The sequence below is a fragment of the Rhagoletis pomonella genome, unplaced genomic scaffold (genome assembly GCF_013731165.1).
Source record: "Rhagoletis pomonella isolate Grant_MI unplaced genomic scaffold, Rhpom_1.0 Rhpom_scaffold_00002, whole genome shotgun sequence".
Lineage (NCBI taxonomy): Eukaryota > Metazoa > Arthropoda > Insecta > Diptera > Tephritidae > Rhagoletis > Rhagoletis pomonella.
The window spans coordinates 6,320,009-6,346,622 of NW_023458556.1; the positions used below are offsets into that span (position 1 = coordinate 6,320,009).

A 26,614-nucleotide genomic window follows, 5' to 3' on the forward strand; every position below is an offset into this window, starting at 1 on the left:
AAATGACTATTGATTTTGTGTTCATCAATTAAGCAGCATCCTGAAGACAATACAAAATTTTAAAAAGATACATGTCACGTTTTACAGATTCAGATGCTTGGCTATGACATATCCTGGGCCGGTTTCAATATCATTGAAGTAATGAGCTCTTCACGATTTACATGTAAACGTATAGGATACTTGGCTGCAAGTCAATGCTTTCATCCCGAAAGCGAGGTGAGTGCCGGAATGACGGAAACTAAAAACAGTAAATAAAACCTGGAAAAATAAAAAACAAAAAATTTGTTTGTTTGGATTTAGTTGCTTATGTTAACGACAAATATGATACGCAAGGATTTGAATTCTCAAAATCAATATGATGCCGGTGTGGCTTTAAGTGGACTTAGCTGTTTTATCTCACCGGATTTATCACGTGATCTTGCAAATGATATTATGACACTTGTGAGTTTTATTACAATTCGAAACGATCTAAAATATTAATAGGTAAATTGTTTGTAGATGAGCTCCACTAAACCGTATTTGCGTATGAAAGCCGTCCTTATGATGTATAAAGTGTTTTTGCGCTACCCAGAAGCACTAAGACCTGCATTCCCTAAACTTAAGGAAAAATTGGAGGATCCCGATCCAGGTATGGGCGACGTAACGCGCTGTAAAAACTTTTGAATGAAATTTTGTGTTAACAAGTAATATTTAAACGAAAAAACAAAACCGACTTCAATTCTCATATAAAAAAATTATGAGTACCGCTAATTTGTTCATGATCCAATGATCGGATCTAAATGAAATTAGTATGGGACCATATAAAAAAAAAAATATTCTGACGAATTGACAACCTCCTCATTTTTTTGAAGTCGGTTAAAAAACTTGAATTGTAGGTTAAAGTATGTAACAAAACGTTACGACGTCTAAAATATTTATTTATAATATATACACTGCCGGAACAAAGTATTGGCACAGCAAGTTTTTCACAATATATGCAACAATTTTTATTCTAATATTTTTCCGCCAATTTTGTATAAAAATATAGTTCATTCAACAACAAAAACAATTCCTAAACTTTGTGCAAAACTCGTGAAAATTCAGCAAATTTTCATCAAAAGTTTCAACTTTTTAATCAGGTTTTTTAGAATTTTTTTGAGTATGCAGTTTTGCATCCCATTAAATTCTAGTAAAAAAAAGCAAGTTCGGAGTTAGTAAAAAATCGCGTTGATTTTTGAGAATTTTTTTGTTGAATGTGTTTTGCATTTTTTCCATATAAAGTATTTTCGAAAAAAAAAAAATTTATGGAAGAGACTGCGTGAAAAAAATTGCCAACAATCAACAGTAATTCCTAGCTACTTAAAACTTGCACTTTATTACAATAAAAATAAAAATTGTTGCATATATTGTGAAAGATTTGCTGTGCTAATACTTTGTTCCGGCAGTGTACATTTACTGAGAAGAAAATTCTCGCCCTTGGAAAAAGTTGTATTCCAATTTTAAAAGGTGTCGGTGGGCATTTGAAATTTTTCATATAAATAACAGGTAAAAAAATTGCTTTTATTAAAAATGTTATAACTATTGAACCGTTAGAGATTTTTCTTGGCATATTCTTGTAGGGCATTATATTCTCTAAAAAAATACTCTTAAGTCGATTATCTAGACTAAAAAATGTATACATATACTTACGGGCTATGAAACTCGAAAAAAGCAGTTTTAGGGCTTTATGAATTAAAAAAACTTACATTAAAATGATACAAAATGCGTGGTTAGTTAGTTAATTAGTTAATTTTTGGGTGTACTAGAACAAGAGACACCGCGACCTAAAATATCTTTTGATTTCTTCTTCTTGTTGAGTGTGGCCAAGATACCTTCGGCTTCCCTAATGAATCCTAAAAGGGTCTTCGTAGACGAATTCCTTATAACAAACGGTTCAACCATTGACGATTGTCTGCCAATTGTTCTTCGTCTTTCGTCAAAGTTATATCAACGCCATACCTCGTCCAGCCATATCATTAACATATTTAATACTTTTAATCGTCTATAAGATAACCAACTTCAGCGTAATTTTTTAGAGAATTTATTTCCCTACAATAATACGCCCAGAATAAAATTATATTTATAATCTTTTTAATGAAAACAAATTTTTATACCCGAGCGCAACAAAATTTGGTAAGTAGGTTTCCCTTCATCCAAAGTAGGTTGGGATTGGAAAAAGGCTAAATCGGACAATAACCACGCCCACCTCCCATATGTATAACGGTATTTTCGTAATATGCAAAAACTACGATATTTCCGCAAATACTGGATCCAAATTGTTGAAAGTTGGTATGCGAAGTAGAATTTTGGCATATAAAATAAGACAGTTATGAAATTTTTGGAAAGTGTGGGCGTGGCCCCGCCCACTTATGGTTAAATGCTATATCTCTGTAGACCCTTTACCAATCCCTACCAAACTCGGTGCGAACATTACTTAGGGCTTGACTAAGATACCCGTTGAAAATTTTTGAAATCATACAAGAACCACGCCCACCTCCCATATAACGGTAGTTTACAGAAATACGAAAACCGCGATAAATTATTAGCTATTTAAGCTAATTTGCTCAAAATCGATATATGCAATGACCTCTTAGCAGGAAATGATACTTAGAGATTTTTTTTTTGAAAATAGGCGTGGCACCGCCCAGTTACGCCTACATATGTGTATCTCGGTAACCGGTTTATCAATTTCTACCAAACTCGGTTATCAACCTTGGCACAAAAAAGCAATATGTTGAAAATTTTTGAAATCGGATTAAAATTACTGCCACTTACCATATAACAGTAAATTTCAGAAATATGAAAACTCCGATTTTTCAATACAAACAAGATTATTAATTTTTGTTAAATGGGCGTGGCACCACCCACATATGACTACATAAGCGTTTATCGATAATCGCATTACCGATTTCCGGCAAACTTGGTCCAATTATTTCAATAAAACATAGCAAATTATCGAAACTGCAGTTTACTGAAAGATTAAAAAAACGATATTTAATATGTACGCCGGGTATATAATGTTCGGTTTCGCCCGAAATTATACTTCTTTACTTTGGTTTTACATGTTATTTACAAGAAAAATTTCAAATGACCGACACCTTTTTTTAAATTGGAATACACATTTTTCCAAATGGGAGAGTTTTCTTCTCAGTAAAAAGGTCCTTCTAAGGCCATAAATTGATGAGGTTAGTTATTTTGGATCGCCCTAATGAACATATGTACATGTAGTTATAATTTGAAATAATATATACCTTTTATTTTTCATAAAAGGAGTACAATCCGCTGCCGTTAATGTGATTTGTGAGTTAGCGCGTAAAAATCCAAAGAACTATTTGCCTTTAGCACCAGTCTTTTTCAAACTCATGACAACGTCTACCAACAACTGGATGCTAATTAAAATAATAAAACTGGTGAGTAAGAATATTTTCTGTTCTACATTCATGTTCATTTCAATATCTACATACGAAGAGTCAGATTTTTAAGAATATTCCGTATTAAGTATTCATTTGAATCTTCGATTGGAATTGTTTAGGCTTCTCCAAAGACTTGTAAGAATGAAATTTTGTAAGAAAGTATTTTTAGAATCGCTGTTAAGTTAAAACTCAAAGCTTGTTATCGATTAAATATAAGTCATTGGTACACATTTAGATATATTTTTAACTCTGAATAATAATAAATAGTATATCCGTTTTGGCAGCGGAGTTCAGATATATAAATTTACTCACCGGAAGAATCAACCATTTACGTTGGCTACTTTTTTTTTTAGTAAATACAAATGCCAGTTAAAAACATGCACTGATATATCGTTAATTTAGAGTGTCACAACTCGTTATATCATGCTTCTTCATTCATGTACATACATACATTCATATTGCTAGTTTGCCGCAAGAATGTCACAACTGGAAAAATGAAAATGCCTGAAAAAGACGTAACATTTTTTGTTAGGTATTTTCCATTGAACAAAAATAAAAAGTAGCTAAAAATTTGTACAACGTAAACTTAAAAATTCATTCTGAGAATTAAGCTGTCATCAAAACTTACTTTGGTTCCTTACTTTACCAATGAATCTTCTTATTTTAATTGCTGAACAAAGTGAAAATGAGTAAAATTGAAGGGCATTCCCTCTTAGACGATTTTATTTTTTTTTTTAATTTAATTTATGACGTTCTTCCTGCTAACAAGTTATATGTTTGTATGCGTGCATTAAGACAAACGATGGTCCGAAAATATTCCTCTTTGAAAACACTGGATCACAAGTTTTAGCTTGGTTTTTGTTCTCCAAACGCCACTGTCCAATTTCTATGTGGAATTGCTCGGTGATTCCGGAAATCGAATTAATTATTATTTTTTTCTATGGATACGTTTTCGAGGTATTTGCAATTTACCGTTGTTCAGCTTAAAACAAAAGTGGTTAAAACATGGTAAGGCAAATGAAAGCTAATAAAATTTTCCATAAACCATATATGCATCACTTTCCGATAGGACTGATAGTTTCTGACAAATTAATTAATAATTCCAGTTTTTTTATTTTTTTAATGAAAAAATTAAAAAAGTCCAACATTAACGGAAGAAAAATTAAAAAAATAACAGGTTCTGTAACAAATTTTTGCATTTTGTGCTAAAGCCTGTTGTGTTACAATGAAATCAAGTTAAGTTTAAGATTAATAAATTGGCTCGTAAGATAAACGTGATTAAGTGGAACCACTTTTTGTTTTAGGCTGAATAACGGTCAATTGCAAATATCTCGAGAACGTATGCATAGAAAAAAAATTTACTCGATTTTCGGAATCATCGAGAAATTCTAATTAGAAATTGGATAGTGGCATCCATTGAACATTTTTGCTGTAACCCAGTGAAATTAAGTATTTTTTGTATATTTTATTAAATTCAGATTTTTGTAAAAATTTTAATTTCTTGGTATGCATGCAGTATGTATGTACATACATATCGCATATTTGCTGCAAAAGTGTCATAATCCAAAAGCTCGTGAAAAACGGCTTTAAAGCTTTGAATTAACATATTACAAGGGCCCTTAACAACACTTTCAAAGAAGCGTTTTTCACAGATTTTGGTAGAATATAAAAAATACGCCTTCACTTACAAAAAACAACGGAGCTATGCCACTTTATGAAAATCATTAGCTGCATGCATGATTTTCTTTTTATAGGGTTTTTGCTTCTCCAATAAAAAACAAAAATTTGCTCGTTTAGTAAAAATTAATACATATTTTGTTCTAGTGGGCTACTGGTAATCGGTACAGCTATGAACAGGCAGTGGTAATTTTTTCATACTTAACTCAATTGTATTAATTTTTAGATCACTCTTGCAGCAAATGTGCGATATACATACATACATATGTATGGAAGTGAGGTATTTTTACGAATCCATTTGTATGAGAAGTAAATTTCTTCCTACTTATTGTAAGAAATTTACCTTAGCGAAAAATTATCTTGAATGCCTTTTTGTAACCTGTTTCTCTTCTTCTTCTCTCTTGATTCAACCGAATAACTCGATTATGATTAATGCGGCTTATCTGAAATAATGGGTTTTAATTGCTTTGAAACTTCGTATTACTTCCTATCAGTTTGCGAGCCTTACGACAATCGAGCCAGCGTTAGGACGCAAATTAACTCAGCCCCTGATTGAAATCATTTCCAGGTTTATATTATATCACTCTTTAAATTGCTTTTTATGTACGATTTCGTATTTTGTTCTTTTATACTATTTTATATTTACGCTTTCACGGTTACAATGTAACTATTAATTGTGTTAATGTAAACGTATTATTTGGCTGAAACAATTTTATGCACAACAAGCTTTGTCGCATATTTTATTTTATCATTTTTATTTTTCATACATATTAAGCTCAATTAGTTTATCATTTTTAGTATAAATGTTCTAGTTAATGCCGAAGATGTACACCCCCTAACAAAGTTGTCCTTCCTATTTATTCGAATGCGTATTGATAAAGGATTGTTTTCACTATGGTGAATTCAATGGCTTTTGTTGTGAAATAAGTTAAAAAACATATGGCCCAAAAATCGCACATCAAGTGAGTTAGCCCAATAAGGACCGGTAAATATACATATATGTAAATGAGGCTAAATGGCTTTGTTTCAAAGCGCCCGGAATGGAACCGGTTAGAATAAAAAATGATTTTATCACAAAATGTCAAAATTTCCTAAATCAGCTGATTCAGGCTCGTGTGGAACAGAACATATTAACACAGTGGAAACCAGTCTACTGCTATTGTCAGTTGGCAAGATGTTTAATTGCGATGCTAAATCAAGCTAACATTATTTTCTGCCCGCCTGGTTGCTATTTCATTGTGTAGCGTGAGTTTATTACATACATGGTTTTTTTGTGACTGATGACGCAACATCTACTTTGGAAGTATTGGGTGGAATAAAAAGTCACTGCCTTCGTTCAAAACACCTGGTCTTAACTTAGTTTTCGCAGCACAAGACTCATTCAGGCATGAGGAGTGTCTAATCAAAAAATTACATTTCCACTATTCACTATTCTACAGGACGAACAAGTAACGAAGATACACAAATCAATACCGAAGTATTTATTTTTTTGCAGATTTTCGATTTTGTGTCAAAAAAATATATATATAAAAAAATATATTACACATGTTTTGATATGAATTAGGTAATTTTTTACATGCGGCTTATCTTGAAGGTAATATCAAACTAGAAAATCTAAAAATTTACCGGAAGTGGGAACATCATCTTTTGTTTAGACACTCCTCACATATGTTTGTCATATTTATGTTATATAACAGCTGACGGTTAAACTTCATTCTAACGTCCTTCTAAAGAACTTTAGTCAAAGCTGTTGTTTTAGAAATTCCACGCTGGAAATTTTGATATCAAAAGTGTTCCCTCAATCAGGAAGGCCAATCGAGGTTGATGACTCGACATTTACCATCTGTTTGTCGACTTCAAAGCCGCTTTTGAAGGCGCTAAAAAGAGTTGCCTATACGCCGCGATGTCTGAATTTGGCTGACTGGTAAAATGACTTGAGCAATACCACCAGCTCCGTGAGAATTGAGAAACACCTCTCCGAGCCGTTTGCTACCAACGGGGTGTCACACAGGGAGACTCCCTTTCATGTGATTTCTTTAATCTGATGTTAGAGAAGATAAAAAGATCTGCAGAACTCAACGCTTTGGACATTTTTTTTTACAAGACAACACAACGGTACAAGAACCGCGAAGATTGTTTTGCCTTTTCCACGTTGGATAAGGAAGCAAAACGATTGGGTCTGGTGGTCAACGAGGACCAGACGAAACACAGTGGGCTGTCCCCATATAAGCTGCGGTCAAAATTAGTAACCACACTAGAAATTCGCTGAAACGTCGTATATACGCTATTCGGCACTTAGGGATGAAGAAATGTGGAAAATGGTAAAATTCAACACGCTTCCATGCCCACAGCTCTTGTGGGCGGAAATAGTAAGTGTTATCCGATTTTCGTATCATAAATCTGAAAGAACGTCAAAATCGGCCTACATTATCGTCCAATAATTCTAGAAAAATAAGAGCAAATTAAAAAATCTTTTTTGATGAAATTCGGTGTGGCCCGTTGTTGGCTCGTTTAAGCCAAATTTTTCCAAATTGGAAGATAATGTAGAGTATCTTATTATGACGCCCACCTCCTACACAACATTTTTGCTTCCAAGTACCAAATTTTATAAATTTTGGAAAAAATGAACAGACACATTGATTTTATTTCTAAAGAAATTCCTATTTCTTCCTTTTAATAATGGCAAAACGAAAACATTTACAATACCTGTATACGAAATTATGGTCACGACATGTATTTGCACTCAAACTTTCAATTTTACCTACATTTTATATAACAAAAGCTGAGCTAAGGCAAGCAGGAATTTTGCCATCGAAAACGGATCTCGTCCAGAGAAGCGTCCATTTTTGGCTAAATGTTGAATGTGATTAATAGATTGACGAGCCTTTCATATCTACACCTTCTTCAACTTCAATTTTATATTGCATATTATTTATTTTATGTACATATCAGAGTCTTGCCCTTCAACTCTACAATAAAATTCAATAAACTTTACAAGAGGTGTGTCAAAAAAAGAATGACTAGATGCTGAACTCACAGTTCTTCACAGCTGGAACTATTTGAGATATGACACGCATATTTAATGTTTACTTGTCCTAAGTATAATTTATATCGCTTCCTTGGTGCCTCGAAAATTTTATACTCACAAAATTATGTAGAGTTTCAAGTGAAACTGTCTTCCTATTTTAAGCTCGTCTCTTGACTACAAATATGAATATTTATCAAAAATTCTTTTTGGTTTGGGTTATTTGGACATTTTGCTATGAAGCTGCGTAAATACTTTTTCAGAATTCGCTAATCCGTTTTTACTACTTTTGGTCGCTGTTGCCCCATTGTGCGGACAAATAGTCAGCGCATTGGCGCCTTGGTACTCACGTCACTGTTGACAGTTATAATTTCGAGAAGGTAGAGAATTTCGTTTACTCTTGGGAAGCAGCATTAACGCCGATAATAATAGGTGCGTTCGTTTAAAATCTCCAGCAGAAACCAACCAACTGCCAAATTTCGGGGAAATGTCATTTGTTCTCTCACAAGAGAGATATATCCAAAATAGTACGCGAACAGAAAATTTGCAGAAACCTGCAAGTTGGACGAACAGCTGATATAATTTTTGTTTACATACAAAAGTGTAAAATTTAAAAAGTACGAAAACTCATCGCAAAGTGTTATACTGACACAGTTTATTGATTAAACAAATAACTACTTATTTCTTACAAGTTTAATTAGTCGCATTTTGTAATTTTTATCTTCCAAACCATCAAATTCAATTTTGTGATTTGCGTAAATGCCAACCAGCTGTTTTTGACCAGCTGTTTTCCTGTTGGCAAATTGCTGTTGGCAAAAATTTTTCCAGCAGAAACCAGCAGCTTCCCCTCAAAATTAAGTGTCAGTTTGCTCTCTCAAATTCCCCTACTTTGCAAGTTTTTTGCGTACGCGAACGCAAAAACTTGTAAGTTTTGGTTAAACATGAACAATTAACAGCTACGCGAACGAACCTAATGTCAGTATCTCGAAATCCAACGCAGAATCACTCTTGCCAACAAGTGCTACTATGGACTTCAGGAGTAAAGTCCTCTCTCGACGTACGAAAACCACACACAATTTTTAAATAATTTTATACCAAAGCATTGTGCGAGGATTTTTAAATTTTGTATTAAGTTTTTTCTAATGTAAGTGCTAAGTATGTACATTTAAAAATTATCTTTGAAGAGCTCCACACATTTAGTTGAGGTTTTCACGAAAGTGTGATTTTCGACTTAGAGGCGACTATTGCTTATGACCACAGATATAAATAAATGACTTTGAAAAATACGCAATTACTTTACTCCACTCAACAAGATTTTAATATTTATCAAATCCAATCAAGCGCAATGCAGACTAATTCGCGATTTGCAATTCGCGCCGCAGAGTTGCTATTTTTAGAAGGCCAAATATCTGTCAGTAAGATGTAGCTGACCCAGTCCCTGCTGAGTAATGTTGCTCATTAATTCCCGTCTGCGGTCCATCAAAAATAAGGCTAAGCTGTCGAAAGTAATTTTGAATATTTTTCCTTTCTGAGCAGAGCAAGTTTGCCAGTAATCCGCTAAAATTATACGATTATCGCTAGCTTAGAGTGAAAAGTTGCTAAGTCCTATTTTTTTTCAGAAAACTCATATTTTAATAAAGGAAGCAAAGGATATTAAAAATGCATCATTTCAAAAACGATTAAGGCACTTGTTTTATTATTTCTCGTTCATACTATTCAATGAAAGGAAAATTTACTAAGACCAAAAGAGGCCCCCAAAATCCGACAAAACCAAAATAGTACGAAATCTTTTAATAAAGATCGAATTCTTCTTATTCGTATGGAGTTTTCCATTGCTATAAACACGCAAAATGTTGCATTCAAATATTTGCACAATAATTGCAGAGAAAATGGCTATAAGAAGTTTTTTCCTCTCCTGCAAAATAAAAAAAAAGAAACGGACTAAGCAACGTTGCACTCTAGGCTAGTGTATGTATATTGAAAACTTTCAAGTAATGGCTTTGGAAGACTACTGGGATATTCTATTAATATGAATGAATATTAAGTAAACAATTGAAGAAACTAGTGAATATTCTTAATGGCAATCAATAGATGAATGTATGTATGTTCTTATGAAAAAAGTGAGCAAATGATAAAGCCCAAATCTTAATAAGTTTATGTAATTTTTAAGTATATTATTATGTATTTATAATTTCTTTGCTTGTTTCTTTTTCTCTTGCATTTGCAGTTTGGCGCTTTAACTCCTTTAGAACCCCGGCTAGGAAAGAAATTAATAGAACCTCTCACAAATCTTATTCATAGGCAAGTTTCATTGTCGTGTAATTGTCATTTTTGATTTGAAATAATGCATAAACGTATGTATGTATATGTATATAGATGTTTAGAAAATCCTTTAAATTCATACAAATTGCGTTAATGCATATCGTCAGTAATAGTACAGAAACCTGCTTGAGCAGTTTGTAAATGTGCGTATAAAACGTATCAGCAAAAGAACCAAATTCGCGGGTGCAGGTTCAAAACCGCTATGGGATCCTATTGCAATGGACGGTAGAGTCATATACATACAGGTGATGGCACTACGAATTCTTAACCTAAATTTCCACTGAACATTTACTACATACAAAAAAGTACGCTCACCCAAGGTATATTTAGCAAGATAGAAGTGACAAATAGCACGAACTCTCTTGTAGCCATGTAACCATGATTCAATAATACAAGGTTATGTAATTTGTGACAGCTCAAATTTGACACTCCTTTATCTAGATTTGTGTTTTGGAAGTAGGAGAAAGGGGAAAAATGTGATCGCCTTTTGCGAAAACGGTAGTAGAAAGGTACTAAAAAAAGTACGCAAAGTATACAATTAGAACTAATATGTGGTGAAGTGCAATAAACGCCCGCAGAAATAGCGCCCATGGGCTTTGTTTCTTTTTTTTAGGGCGTTATTGCCTTTTCGAAAAAGAAATTAAGCCCGTGGGCTTTATTGCCTTTTGCCGGTGGGCATTATTGATTGATTGTCGAACAATTTGACGGCAAATTGGACACAAAATGATTATATTACCATTTAGATTAGTACGCCTACTGTGCTCTGCAATGTAAACTGGTGGAGTGCAATAAGGCCCGCGGAAATAACGGCCATTTCCAAAAAAAAAGAGAAATAAAGCCCATGGGTGTTTGTCAACCATGCCAAAATTATTTGGCGCAAGTAAAAAATAAATACGTTTTGAAAGGTCTAAGTTAAATTGTTTGATTTTTTAAATATTAATATCTTATAAACTGCATAACCGATTAAAAAACGAATGATGTCACCATAAAGATAATTAGTTGATCTTTCAGCTGATGTACATAATTTATATGCTTTTTTATAAGTTTAAACCAAAACCACTAAAAAAAAACGAAACAAATGTTATTTTTTCGTGACATAACCTTTTTCGAGAAAAAATGCATAATTAATGTTAAAGAAATGTATATTATTAGAAAGTACAAGCTATTATCTTTAATTCCATATACATATTTTATCGTGATCTACTTTTGGGCCTCAAAAATGATGTCATAATAAAAAGTATAAATAAACAAAGCAAATAAACCAGGGACCCAAAATAATTATTATCATATTATTTGAGATCAAGATCGTCGCCTTGTTTTAAGAGACATTTTTTCGTCTTTGCATAATAATTATTTACGAGAAATATCTTTTTTCGTCTCGCGAGACGATTTTTTCAGATGGAAATTATTTACGTCTTTTCATAATAATTATATGGTATTTTTATTTTTCTCGTCTCTCGGGACATTTATTTCAAGACGAAAATAATTTACGTCTTCTCATAATAATTATGTGGGACTTTTATTTTTTTTTTTCATCTCGCGGGACGTTCGTTTTAAGACGGAAATGATTTACGTCTTTTCATAATAATTATATGCGACTTTTATTTTTCTCGTGTCTCGTAATTATAGAGCAATATTTAGTTTCATTTCTTATAATCGTTATGATCTCTGAAGTAAACCTCTCTTTATTTTTATAAATTTGGTATCGTTGAAATCAGCGTAAAAAGTTCTATCAATCGGCATTTTTGCCGCATAATTAGTATGAAGAATTTTTGGTTTTACTAATAATATAACTAGGAACTGTAGAGTGGGCAACATTCGGTACAAGTAAAGGAGCCGATTTTATGTGTGGGAGCGAGAAGACTGTTCTATTACAAAACCTTTCTATTATGGAATCATGGTAGCTAACTATAATATCAAAAAACTGTAAACAAAAAAATTAACCCTTTGAGGTGCGAGTGCTACATTTGCTTCAAATAAGCATTCATTGAAACGCATCTTCATAAACACGATACATATGTAAGAGTACATATGGATAGAACGGAATACCCCATAAAATAAACCACACATCCGAATAAAATGAAAGAAATGTTGTAAGAAACAGTTTTAGTTATTGTTTTGCATTTATTCGCCCAATCTTTTTATTAAATGTTTTCTCTTAAACTTGTATGAAGATTTAATTTTAACAATTCGCTGATAAAATTTTTGCAATGACAGATCTCTCTCCCGTTTAATTTATTGAAAATTGCTTCCATTTCCTGAACAGCTGCCATGAACTCACTCATGGGTTTAATTAACCTGCCGTTTAAAATATGGTCTATCCATGTATACGAGGTTGAGATTTTTTCTTCATACTTGTTCATTGCTAGTTTTCGTATGGCAATGCCAGCTATACTCGTATACTCTAATCCATCTTTTTTTCGTTTAATCTAAGTCAATGGGCCGAATGAATAAAAATAAGCAATTGCTTTTTCTTAAAATTTCAGATCAAACAAAATTGGAGTAAAAGGTATGAAATTTTAAGAAAAAGCAATTGCTTAGTTTTTATTCATACGGCCCAATGTCTTGTGAAAATATTTAGTTGCAATGGACAAGTACATAATTACTCGCGTTGAAATGATTTTCACAGACGCGGGAAGAATCTTCCAATTAAGCACTGCAGCTGTTCTACCAAAGAAGTCTTCTAACTTTGCAGCTAGGCGCCTTAAAATATCGCACCGATTTAACGTTTTGGCTCTCACCACACATCGCAACGCTCGTATGTGGTTCGTGCTGCATTTATTTTTTTTTATATATGTAACCATGTACATACATGTATGTATATGTATGAACGTGGTAAAAAAAAAAAAACAAAACACAATTCAAAACTATCTCACAGCACGCACTTTATTTTTTAATGACAAATAGAAAATGCCAACTTGCAAAGGGTTAAGAGTCATAAATCATTTGACATTATAGTCGGTGCTCAAAAGAGAGAAATGTCGAAATCCTTCTACCTTGTTGAATACGCCTTGCGCTCACCGTATAGGGCAAGAAAAATAATCGGGTACATGGAGTGTGTTTCGCATGAGGTCATCGAGGTCGAGTGGTTAGAGGTACACTCTACCGGCCAATAGGTCCCAAGCTCCATTTCTGATCCGAATAAAATCCATTCCCATTTACACTTACGATTTAAGAAAAAATACGTTTTTATTTCACCGTTTCCACAGCAACGGATTTGAAAATTTTAGCCCAGGAAAATTAGACTTTCTCAAGAAAAAAAAATTCTAGTAGCAATTTTTTTATGCAGTTTACTTCTATTTGACACGTAGATCAGGGAACCACAGTCTTGTCCCTAAATTTCATATGGCAACATTCCGCCATCTTAGATTTTAGTTTTTTTTTGGGTTTTTTGCGATTTACAAGTTTGTTTTGCATTTATCGTTAAAAAAATTTCTAGAGAATTTAATTTCCCATATTTTTTATACAGAAGGTTAAAAAACACATTTTTTATTGTAAATAATTAGCAAATAGTGCGAAATTTTATTTCGGTTTTCGCCATTTTTCAACAATTTCTGTTGAAAATCCGAAGCATATTCAAATCCCAAAGTTGTTGAGAATTTCATTATCGATCTCGATAGGGAACGCGCGTAAGCGGCGTAAATCTAATTTAATTTCCACATCACGTCAACCGGTACAGTACGATAGCCAAAATTCTATAGAACGGATTACAAAGATTAAAGTCTTGAAATGATCACATAGACATGGATCATCACATTGAGGTTGCTGATTTTCCAACCTAAGGCATGATTTTAAAAATTCAGAATGCCGAGTCCAATATGGCGGTCAAGTGAAAATTGAGATTTTTGAACATAGTCGGCTTAGGCGTCGGGGTTTGCAGTTTTGTGGATGACGGTTTATGTCCTCTTTAAAAAGGGGGCGGGGGGTTCGGTATAGAAGAATCCTAGAGGGTAAGAGCATTCCGACTTTACTTCCATTCGCATTCGCTGAACCTAAAGTAACCTATCGGGGGGGTTTTAAAACTGTTCATGGGCGATTTCTAGCTAGTACTGACGATGGTTTTTTTTTTTTATTGAATTGTTAAAACTCGACAAACTCTACTAAATGAGTTTTCATTCACTTTTGTTTTCAAATGCAAATGTTATGCACATTTTACTGCAATCATTTTATAATATCGCTAAAAATGCACACATTTTTACACATTCAGCTTTTTATGCGTTTTAAATTTTTATTTGAATGTTCATACTACATAACAGTTAATTGGGTAAAAATTAAAATATGTTACTTCTGCCCTGCTCTCCTTGCCCACACCAGCACGTCGGCTATGAGTCTGCTTTATGAATGCATAAACACAGTGATCGCGGTGCTCATCAGTATCAGCAGCGGCATGCCAAATCATAGTGCCTCTATACAACTTTGTGTCCAAAAATTGCGAATTCTTATCGAGGACTCCGATCAGAATTGTGAGCATTGAATGTTTTATTACATTTATTTTGTACAATTTACTTATGTAAATACATATGTATGTATTTAACTATCCCACTCTTTTTTAAGTGAAATATCTCGGACTTTTGGCCATGTCTAAGATCTTGAAAACTCACCCTAAAAGTGTTCAAGAGCACAAAGATTTGATTTTGGCGTGTTTAGATGATAAAGACGAATCCATACGTCTTCGTGCACTGGATCTGCTATATGGCATGGTATCAAAGAAGAACCTCATGGAAATCGTCAAACGCCTACTAGGCCACATGGAGCGCGCTGAAGGATCGCTATATCGCGATGAATTACTCTATAAAGTAATTGAGATTTGCGCACAAAGTTCTTATTTGTACGTTACAAATTTCGAATGGTATTTGACTGTGCTGGTGGAATTGATTCAACTTGAGGCGGGCTCCAAGCACGGTATGTCCTAGTCGCGCCATTAGTTTTACGCCAATGCACATTTTTTTTTGGTTGTTTTTTAATTCCTATAGGACGTTTAATCGCCGAGCAACTTTTGGATGTTGCCATACGTGTTCCGGTTGTACGACAATTTGCGGTTAATGAAATGACGAATTTGCTGGATACATTTTCGGTAACATCGCAAAGCACCTCAATGTACGAAGTGCTATATGCTGCCGCTTGGATTGTCGGCGAATTTTCAAAGTATGTAAATTTTGACGAATTTTTGTGACTCCTGCTATTGTAATTTTCAACAAATTTTGCATAACCAACAGTGATCTAGAAGATGCGGAAAAGACTTTAAATATTTTGTTGCGCTCACGGCAAGTGCCTGGTCATATACAGAGTGTGTTTGTGCAAAACGTTACAAAACTATTTACAAGACTGGCAACGACTTGCTTGGAAAACGAAGAAGTAAACGGCCTCATTAAGGTGAGTTTAATGTTGCATACATAAGCCGTTTTCGATTCGCCAGTCGACAATCATTATAACAACATATTACACAACCTAAGAAAAAAGGTGTCTGTTTTATCATCTTCTTTATTAAGCTTACTATATTAAACAAAAAAACTTTTTTTAATTATCTTCATTATAAACAAAATGGCACCATTTACATTTGAGCCCTCTCATTAAGCTATGGACACCCGTTTTTGTGACGGTATCTGCTGCTCTCTGCCAATTAGTTTTGAAATGCTGCTAATTTTAGATGTCTTCTTTCGTTTTTAACATTGTGAACAGTTTAATGGGTCGTGGTCCTTTTGAACAATATCTACCTTTTATCTGACATACCAGTTCATGGCAAGAGGGCTGTAATGGCTCAATGCTAAATCGGGTTAAAACAGAACTGAGCCTTTATGTTGCTTTGTGAACGACAGCAATCGTTATTGCAAACACTTCTTCATATAAATTTCTTGATTTTTAGAGCCTGTGATAATAAATTTTTTGCTCTTCGTGCCACACTGGCAGATGGTTGCCACGCCAAGTATATATTAGGCGAAAAAAATAATAAAAAAACAAGGAGCTCGTCCAACATTTTTAGCTTGAAAGCATCTTGGACTCCATTTTTCTTCGTTGCATTATAAAACTCAGCGCCCCGAATATGCTTAAAGGCTTGTTCGACGTATGTTTCCTCGTCCCTACTTACTTTTTCTTGCTTTTTGCGCAAAATTTTCTCCGCAAGCTCAGACTTCGCCGACCACATTTCGAAGAATACGTAGATGTTACAAAAAGTAGATACGCGAAATTAATAACGACAACATACCCTTTGAATGTGTATACTTACTTTATATTTACAGTTAGTTTTACGCAAGTCATGAGTAAACATAATCGACTAGTTTTTTTCATGTCAGTCGGGACAGTTGGGCCCGTCTGCAATTTGCCCTAGGCCCCCTATTTTTTTAGAGTTTTTTCACTTTATAAAAAATTTGTAATTTCCAAAACTTCAGTTTTTTTTATTTTTGAATAAAGTTATTTAGGTTTGAAAATTCAATAATTTATTTAATAAATATAGTCTGTGAGTTAATAGCTTTGTATAGTAAAGAGCGTGTCAGACGTGGCAATATATTTCGATGCAATAAATTTCGGAAAGGCTGTCAAATTGAGAAATCAGTTGCATGAGCAGTCACACCTTGCATGGAAAGTGTCTTTCGAAAGAGGTTTTTATTTCCGAACGGCGAATTGCAGGAAAAATTTCTGAAATCGCTTTTTGGCTGTTCACACAGCGAATGAGTTTCTGGCAATCTTTCTCGTTACTAAAATGCAACCATGAGCGTGGGGTTGTCGTTTGTTTGCTATTTCTCTTGTAAAAGCTAGAAAATATAGGTTATAATTAACATATTTGTCGTGTAAACAATAATTTAACAATTAAGTATATTAAGCAAAATAATATATTTCAAGCATTTTTGATATTTAATTCAACAATATTTTTTATCATTTTACACAAATTCACGATCAGGGCCACACGGCAACACTCGATTAGTTTGACAGCACTTGCAGAAGAAATGAAAATTGCTAGTGCAGCACGAAATGAAAATTGCTAGTGCAGCACGAGCAAGTTGAAATATAGGCCCCTATTATGAGTTGCATTCGATTTTCGACTGTGGTCGAAAGTGCTGAGCGAACGAATTTTCGTTTAGTATTATGGCGCTCATTCGATGAAGAATAGCGCTATTGTGAATTTCGCTCGTTTAGGTTGTTCACAATAGTATATTTTTCACCGCTGAGAAGCTTTGTTTACAAATCGAGCAAACTAAATAGTGTGCTTATACATATTTATGCAAATTTGTTGTAATTAAAATGAAGTAAAAAAGAAAGCAATTTTATAAAAACGTGGTAAAATGAGTACAACGAGTTCTGGTTCAACGATTCGTCAGAGGATGAGAGCTTAGTAAACTGGCCAGGAGTAGCAAATGCTCTCTTAAACATTTAAGTTTATTAGTCTTTCGAATATATTTTTATATACAATATATTTAAGAAATTTGTCTACCGATTCATTAAAAAGTTCCGACCATCTAAAGAGGCGTTTGTGAGCCAAATCTATTTAAAATATTTTAAAACTATCAACAGCGCTACGATTTTGTTCTCGGAGATCGTGCCAACAGAGCATTGGGATTTTCTTTCACAAGTAAAACCAGCCTTTCGAGCTTGTGTTTAGTATTCACGATGTTAGAACTGCATGAAATTAATAAAAATTGTTTAAAATTAGTGTCTAGCCGCCAAAATGTAAGAAAACATATACAAAATCATACATTTTTCACAATTTTCTAACACTTCGCTACACCATCGAAAGCAAAATTCTGTTCGACAGAAAATTCGATACTCAACGAAAATTTCGACACGCTTGCATAGCTCATAATACGAATTTCACTTTCGATCTTCGATCTTCGATAGCCAGCGAAGATCGAAAATCGAATGCAGCTCATAATAAGGGCCATATTTCCGAAATCGATTTTTGCTCTTGCAGTTGCAGTCCCACCTTGCAACTTTTATTTCTGAAACTGATTTCCGAAAGGTGACAGAAAGATCTTTCTGGCTGTTCACACATCGAAATAAAATTTCTCTTTCTCAATTTGACAGCGAATTGCGTGCGAAAGACGGAAATATTGCCACGTCTGACAGGCTCTTAACTCCAGCAAAACATTGCAGCGAGAGCGTAAAAGCAAAATAGAGCGTAAAATTGAGAAGAAGAGAAAACTTGCAGAAAAAGTTATTGAACGCAAAGCTAGTAAAAACTTGCAAGTGAATAGTTGTTGCACCCTTTTGATATTCTGCTGTAAACATTTTACTATTTATAAATCAGTTTTAAACTCAGTCTTAAACATTTTTTTTGCTGTGAGAGTCGCTGAACTCTTGCTCTCCGAGTTTACTGCTACAACAATTGCATGCAGTTTTCCAAACGGAATTTCTGCATGACAACGACCTACATACGTCGTTATCATCTTGGTTGCGTTTGGGCTAATTTTCGAAGGATTCGTCTGCAGGCGAATCGTTCGTGCGACCTATCATTCGAGATAGATAATAAGACTGTTGGCTTCTTTTGCACTATATTTTACGTTTTTTTTTTTGTTTCAAATAGTGTGATTTTAAAGCTCTCTTTCATTTCCTACAGAAAAAGTGTTTTCAGTTTTGAGGTAATAAATTGAATGAAATGGGAAGAAAACTTTCTTTCAGGATGTTATGACCTCAAAGATTACACGTCGCATGTCACTAGCTTATTTTAAACATTTCTTTAGTTGCTGTACGATTTTTAATTGGAGGGCATTGATACTCCTTTCAATCGTTTCCTTTATTGATTCGGTAAAGCAGAATTCTCATTTCTGAAGGGTAAAATCACTTTTATGCGTTTCATACGCCAATTTTTCGTGAAGCGAGCAGAGCCGAACATAAGCGGACATAGAAGTGACGAATCGAAAGAGGCTTTAGTTGTAATCAGTGCTTTTAATAAATCCATTTCAAATATACATTATTTATAGCTTTGCGATCACGTTCTGGAGAAATTACAAAATTTTAATAGTTCCAATGACATTGAGGTTCAAGAACGTGCCAATTCTGCTTGTATTCTAATTGAAATGCTGCGTTCGCAATTCAAGATCCCTGCTCGTGGTTCTGAACTTAATAGCAATCAAGATGCAAATACCACATTGGACATTCTTTCCACGGACGACAATGAAAACTTGGCCATGCATAGCCCATTGAGCACCGCAGCCACTATACCGACCCTTGCTATAGAAATAGTTCAAGAGATGGCATTATTGTTTGAAGGCGAACTTATACCAGTGGCGCCAAAGGCACAACGCAAAGTTCCTCTACCAGACGGCCTTGATCTAGATGAGTGGATAAATGCGCCGCCTGAAGATGAAAGCAGTACCTCTTCCCAGGAGGATAAAGATGAACTTTTTGTATCAGCTATGCATAATGAGGATGGCGCTGCAGGAAAGCGTCGTAACAGTGAAGAAATTACACCTGAACAGATGGAACGTAATCGCATGGCTCGACTCATAGAACAATCTCATAACCCACACTACATTAAGTCATCACCATCTGCAACGGATGTGAATAAACAGAAAGCGACAGGTGCGAACATTTCTAGCTACAATGCAGATCAGTATGATAATATTGATGATATACCGATTTCGGAGCTTTCCTTGGATGTCCCGCTGCAGATTGGAGGTAAGTTATTTGTTGCTGGAACGTTTAGATCCTCTTTGGTTTTCAAAAAACATTCCACATTTCTGAATAGTTATGAAACGCTCTGACCGCTATCTCGTCCAGGATAAAACCACAAGTAAGGAGAAGAAAAAGCACAAGAAGACGAAAAAAAATAAGAAGTCGAAAAATAAAGTCGCTTACAGCAGCTCTGAATCGGAGGATGGTATGTGCTTTGGAAATCTACACCATGCTTCTTAGGCTTGGTGGCTGTGAATAGAGCGCTGAAAGCCTAAAAAGCCCCCTGTGTGGAATTCTAACTTCAGACAACAATCGACTTGCATTAAAAAAAAATATATTTATATATAACTATATATGTATCTATATATTTTTTAATTTTAGACTCCAAACCGCTCCATATAGTAAATACTACCATGGATATGCCTGAGGGAGTGGCACTATCAGATAGTGAGGATAAAGATTCTAAATTCGATCCAAATGACCCGCACCGCGCCTTGAATATCGATTTGGAAATGTAAGTGACCGCAGAGATTGAATTTTACGTTGCATTAGCTAATGCAAATGTAAATATACTTACATATATTGTAACTTCTTTAATTTTGTAGTCCTGTTGTGGAAGAATCTAAAAACCGGTTTGATGAGATCAATTCTGCGCGTAATAATCCACGGGATTTGGGAACAGAAGCCGATTCTGATAAGAAAGTAAGCAATAAGAAACGTGAAAAGAAAAAGTCCAAAAGTAAAGAAAAGGACGTGAAAGAATTAAAAGACAAAAGTAGCGTGGGAATCAAAAGTACATCGAAAATACATTCCAAGTCCAAATCAAAGACAAAATTGCAAAATAATGAAAATGCGGATAACACCAATTTGTTGGATATTCCGTCAGAGGATGTTAAAAGTTTAAAAGTGGATAGTAGCATTTACATTGCGAGAAAAGGCAAAAAGGAAAAAACTCAGAAATCTAAAAATATAATTCAGGAAAATATTAGTGGAGAGAAAGAGAAAAAAGCCAAGCACCATCATCACCATCATAGCAAGAGTAAGGATAAGAAAACAGCGGACCAAGTATCGTCAAAAGGAGATTATGAAGAAGCCATTGGCATCTCAACACCAAGCAAGGAGATAAACATCATTTAATTTACGAACACATACTTCTCATACTGTCTGTATAACCGTCCTTCGCCACTCTTTTTTTTTTTTGTTTGTTAATTAGCTACAATGGCATAAAGAGATACTTAAGACTTCTTCGTCTAAAAAGTAGATACTTTTTTTTTCATTTTATAAAACAAATGTTATATGAATTGTTGGTTCATCAGTATGCAATACACGTGGCGTCAATTCTACTTTGCATTGTGCATGAAATATCAGAAACGAGTGCGTTGTTGAATCTCACGCAAAATTGTTATATAAGCACTGCACAGAATATGCAAGTGTACATTAAATAGTTTCAAAAAATTTTAAATTGTTGCATAAAAATGCGTTCAATGTATACATCAAAAGTCGTTCGTACCTACTTTCATACATTGATTACGCATGTATGTATGTTGTAAGTTCTTTCCTAATAAAATAATTCGTATCTTTACATATGAAACATACTTCCAAATAAAAGAAAACAACATGAACACAGAGCTTCTAGCTTTAAAAACTTTAAAGAGACAAACTGTTTACTTTTATATATATATCAAGTGTAAACTGATAGATGATCGCAGAAGTAGTAGACGTAAAATATATTATAAATGCATCTACAATCGTATATACATACACATGTCCCACTAATAAACTAAAGGGAAAACTATAGATTCGTATAACTTACCCGCTAGTTAAGACATCAATTCTTATAAAATATTCTATTGTAATATAGATACATAGTAAGTTTGTAAAGTAAATGTATAACGACCGAACAAATAAAATAATACATACATATGTAGTACATATAATCAATGAAAGCAATTCACCAACTGCTTTTAAATTATTTAATGTCGATAATTATTTAGGCGATGAGCAGGTTAATCTGTCTTGTGAGCAAAATTAGGGCTCTTTTATGTCAAAAGCATCCATATTGATAAGATTGTATCATTGATGCATTGTATATGGAGAATAGAATAGTTAGCGACGAATGATTTCGCTGAAACTTGACATCTGGTCGGTTACTATGCAATTCGATTCCAAAGAATTTTCGGCCGAAAACGGATTTTCCATACTAAAAAATATTTCATTTTCGGATTTCCATAATCGATTTACGGATATAAGCCTCTACGCAATCCGAAGTTGATTGCCAAAGTTACTCGCAAATCGAAAAATTGATTCGAAAGCGTTTGAGCTAACGGATAACTTGTGCTGGCGTAGGAAAACAGAAAAAAAAGTTAAAATAATGAATGAAATGTATCATTTTTGGATAGTTTTGCAAAATATGTACATACATACTAAAAAAAACGTTAAGGTCTCGTCTAATAAGCACTAGGCAGAGGGGACGCTTGCGGAGGCAGGCGCGTGCTTTTGTCGGATCAAAACAGAAACTAAAATAAAAATTGAAGTCAGAACGACAAGTGTGGAGAAAGAAGCGGTAAGCGGGGAAAGAAGCGGGTTTTTTTACATTTGCTTGCTCTCTGATAACGTCCTCTGTAAACAGTTGTGAACGCACTGCTGGTATACAGAATTACCACAGGGCTCGAATCGTAACATCCGTACTTAAAACTTGCACTTATTACTAAAATTTACTGAAATACAAATGTGCATACTCGAAATTTTTCTAAGAAATCTAATTTAAAAAAACTCGATATTTTGATGAAACTTGATCGAATTTTCCTAATTTTTGCAAAAAATTTGTGAAATTCGTACACATAAAAAATAATAAACATTAAATAAACAAAACAAGATTAGCCAAACATGTTAAAATGTTCCGTCCCTATTTCTATTTTGCCGTCGTATTTATGCTTTTTTACACTTTCGGGTGACAGAACCGAAGCCTTGATTTCACACAACTGACTTTATAATTAAATTAAAAGAATTGAAATGCATTGTTTTTGTTGTTTAAAATAACTAATTTTGTTAGTATTCATATATTATCTACTAATATTACCATATATTTTGTTTTTGTTTTTGGCCTTTGAATTTCAAATTATGAACCATTTTTAACAAGCTCGATTACCATATTCAATATAATTAGTGCTATTGTTAGGATCTCACAAGGGGTCTTCATCTAAAGTGCTAAAAGGATAAATTGCTTAAATTTGTCAGTTTATCCGCATTTTCTCATAAACGCACCTTGGTAAATAATTGCATAAAATTGTTATTATTTAACTTATATGGCTAGTTACGTTTTTATTCTTACCTCGTCCATTGTATTCATTTACTTTACTTTTTGTGTGTTCGTAGCAAAAGCGATCGCCTGGTAACCTGTCAAAGTTAAATTTTGCTTAAAATATACATTTATCCACCAAAATCGTTTGATAAAGTGATAAACTTTGGTTAAATAGATTTCCATACAAAGTTTGACAGTTCATTTATCAAAATGATAAATTCATAATTTTATCAAGTTTATCACTTTTGATGAACAACCCTATATGATTATGCATCTCTTATCGATAGTATCGATAATATCGGATGGTGAGGCGCAAAACTATCGAATGGTCCAACCATCGATAGTTTTGCAGCTTTACTTCCGAGTGAATCTCAACCAGGGATGGAATCCCAAAATTTCAAAATGTGCCTAATGGATTGCAAAAAATAGTGCCAAAAAGGAGATGAAAGTGCCACAAAATTAAAATTGCTTTTTTGTTTGAATCTTTTTAAGAACCACATATCGATGGCTGAGTGGAAGGCCGACCATCTCGGCAGCTAGTCGAAAACGCCCTATCTCAGAAAACTTTTCAAGAACGCCCTATTTCAGAATTTTATTGAAAACACCCTATCTCGGAATTCGGCTCAAAAACGTCCTATCTAAAATGAAAATACCTTGAAAATGGGCCGAGATAGGGCATTTTTGAATCGGCAGCTGAGATAGCGCGTTTTTGAACCAAATTCTGAGATAGGGTGTTTTCAATACAATTCTGAAATAGGGCGTTCTACAATCAAATTCTTAAGTAGGGCGTTCCTGAAAAGTTTTGCTGAGATAGGGCGTTTTCGAACTGGCTGCCGAAATAGGTCGACCTTCCACTCAGCCATCGATATGTATTTTCAGAAAAAGTATTTTTAATGTAATACTTTATTAATAATATAATACTTTATTAATTCATTAATTTATTAGAGTAAAATCATAGTAAAATAACACAATATTCCAATTGCGAAAGGGGAAAAACACTGAAATATAGCTATTCGGACCTGTTTACAAATAAACACACCTATGTGCGAAATAATTGCCCAGTTTTGACTATTCTTCTTTACATTGGATAATTTTTATTAATTTTATATAAATGCCCTTATTTTAGTTTTTAAGTGATTTAAATTTTCATGTTTCGAATAAAAATATATGATTATTTGTTATATACTGGCGTATTATGCTAAATTTCTATAATTTATTATTGTGACAAAACCGAAGGGATTGTGCCGAAAGTGCTTCTGTGAATGAAAGTGCCAAAAATGGCACTATTGTGCCTACTTTTCCATCACTGATTTCAACCAAAGTCAAAGTTTGTATTACAATTGAATGGGGTTGAAATTCACTCGGAAGTGAAGATTTTCCTTGCCGGTTTCCTTTCTGTTGGATTATTCTAGTTACAAGATGCATACATACATATGTATGTATGTGTGTATGGTTGACGATTAGTTCTTCACAGGATAAAAATTCAACTTATAAATATAGAATATATTTAGGGCTTAAAACTTCAATGTTCTAGCAAGTTATTTTTTTTTTACAAATCAACAATTTACAATTAAAATGAGCTTCATTGATTTTACAAGTACAGAACAAAACTTTAAAATATTTTCATGTATCTGCTGAAAGACCTTAAATTTATTGCATTCGACTTTTTTATATTCACTCCGCCACGTGCTAAGACAAAATATTGCATTTTCCTTATTTCTTCGCATACTTTTCATATACATACATACACATTGTAAATACTGGATTACCAGTGTCTTTAAGACCAGAACAAATGTTTACAAGATCTCGCAACAAGCCACATATATGCAATCGCTCTTTTCAGTTAAAATTATAGGACGTTTTAAAGTTGCAAATGAAGTACGAGCATAGAAACGTGGTATAGTTTTATTGGCACCAATGTCGTTGTCATTACCATCATCCCTTCTTTGTTCATCATGACGATTTTGCCGATCATCTTGTCGTATTTTTTTGGCATGCTGGAAATTGACGAGTGTCTTAGGCCAAATCAGGTCACCAGATGTGGGCTGGGTAAAATAAGGTTGGAATTTAATGTTTCCAAATCTTAAATCCTGTTGCTTTATGTGAACTGCCTTGCACCGCTTTGATATTGGTGGATGTCAATTCACAACCGAGTATCGACTACTCGCCAAACTCTTACTCCCGTTGAACATAATACTCATTCGCATGTGCTCGAAAGTCAGTGGCACACACAGACGCTGATCTCGCTTTTTGTAATATTCATTGAAGTCTAAACGAATACCGAATAGCTGTAAATTATGGTCGTTGTGAGAGTTCAGCGTCAACAAGAAACAGCGTACGGCCTTTTCGTAATCAGCACAAATGTTATCCAGTGATTTGTGATAGCTTCCAATGAACTGTTCGAATATCTTGAGCTCCTGATCTCGCTCCAACTGGCGCTCTGCAGTCACCCCAAATTTGCCCAGCTTTTCGGATATTAGAATATGATTCTCATATTCTTTGCGAGCTGATAGCTCCTTAAAGCAAATTTCATAGAATTTGTCCTGCCACAATTCTAATCGTATTATACCATCGTATACATTTTCCATATTTTGGCACAGCTGCCCAGAATCGGAGTCGAGAAATGCCCCACACTTAATGGCATTAAGAAAATCATCATGAGCGTCGAGTATATCGTCTAATGCTTTAGCCTGTTGCACACGATCCTGCAATTCGGCCCAGGAGCATTCAATCACTTCGAAGAGTATGTAATACTGCATTTGATGTATGAAATGTATCATTTCGGATGTGAGTAGATGCAAGCGGTAGAGCACCTGATTTAATTCGCTCGCCATAGAACGAAGCGGCTGTAAGGAAAAAATATATATATTTTATCTTATGTAGTAGAAATATATGTGTGCAAATGTATATATTATATTCACATTGAAAATGGAGACCCTCGATTCGGGGAACAAAAGTGGTACCATTGGAAAACTGGAGTCCTCCACTTTACAAATAGGTGCGGAAGCCTTCTAGTTTTTGAGATAATTAATATTCAAGTTTTTTTTTTTTTAACTTGCTTATTAGACAAATTAACAAGAAAGAAGTTTCTCTTCTCCGGCAACACAGAAAGGAGAATTCTGCGTAGTTGGGGTTATAATCCCCGCCCCTCTTCTCCAACAACACAGAAAGGGTTATGATTCTGAGCGTGGCAAGATTTTTGAATATTTGTAGCGAAAATCGAGTACCCCCCACCCGACCAACGTACACGAG

General features: G+C 34.1%; 2 protein-coding genes across 2 annotated transcripts in view; one reads left to right on the top strand and one right to left on the bottom strand.

The window, feature by feature from the left end:
* The first annotated feature begins 62 nt into the window (after positions 1-62).
* On the top strand, positions 63-22,015 carry LOC118732937 (AP-3 complex subunit delta). Its single transcript, XM_036462067.1, has 13 exons — positions 63-216; positions 301-441; positions 499-628; positions 3,289-3,428; positions 10,361-10,434; positions 14,770-14,918; positions 15,010-15,357; positions 15,429-15,600; positions 15,672-15,828; positions 19,368-20,064; positions 20,135-20,266; positions 20,443-20,575; positions 20,667-22,015. The coding sequence occupies exons 1-13, from the start codon at positions 94-96 to the stop codon at positions 21,196-21,198; spliced, it is 2,928 nt and encodes a 975-aa protein (XP_036317960.1). The 5' UTR covers positions 63-93; the 3' UTR covers positions 21,199-22,015.
* A 2,829-nt stretch (positions 22,016-24,844) lies between these two features.
* The window catches only part of LOC118732938 (gamma-tubulin complex component 3), a gene marked incomplete at its 5' end in the record, with an annotated part of 32,880 nt that continues 31,110 nt past the window's right edge, over positions 24,845-26,614 (bottom strand). Inside the window, 1 exon segment of the mRNA XM_036462068.1 lies at positions 24,845-26,208. Coding sequence (XP_036317961.1) covers positions 25,501-26,208 — 708 coding nt within the window.

Coding starts and splice junctions, on each gene's coding strand:
- LOC118732937 (XM_036462067.1), top strand. CDS start 94: ATGCTTGGCTATGACATATCCTGGGCCGGTTTCAATATCATTGAAGTA. Junction 217..300: donor GCTTTCATCCCGAAAGCGAG/GTGAGTGCCGGA, acceptor GTTTGGATTTAG/TTGCTTATGTTAACGACAAA. Junction 442..498: donor CAAATGATATTATGACACTT/GTGAGTTTTATT, acceptor AATTGTTTGTAG/ATGAGCTCCACTAAACCGTA.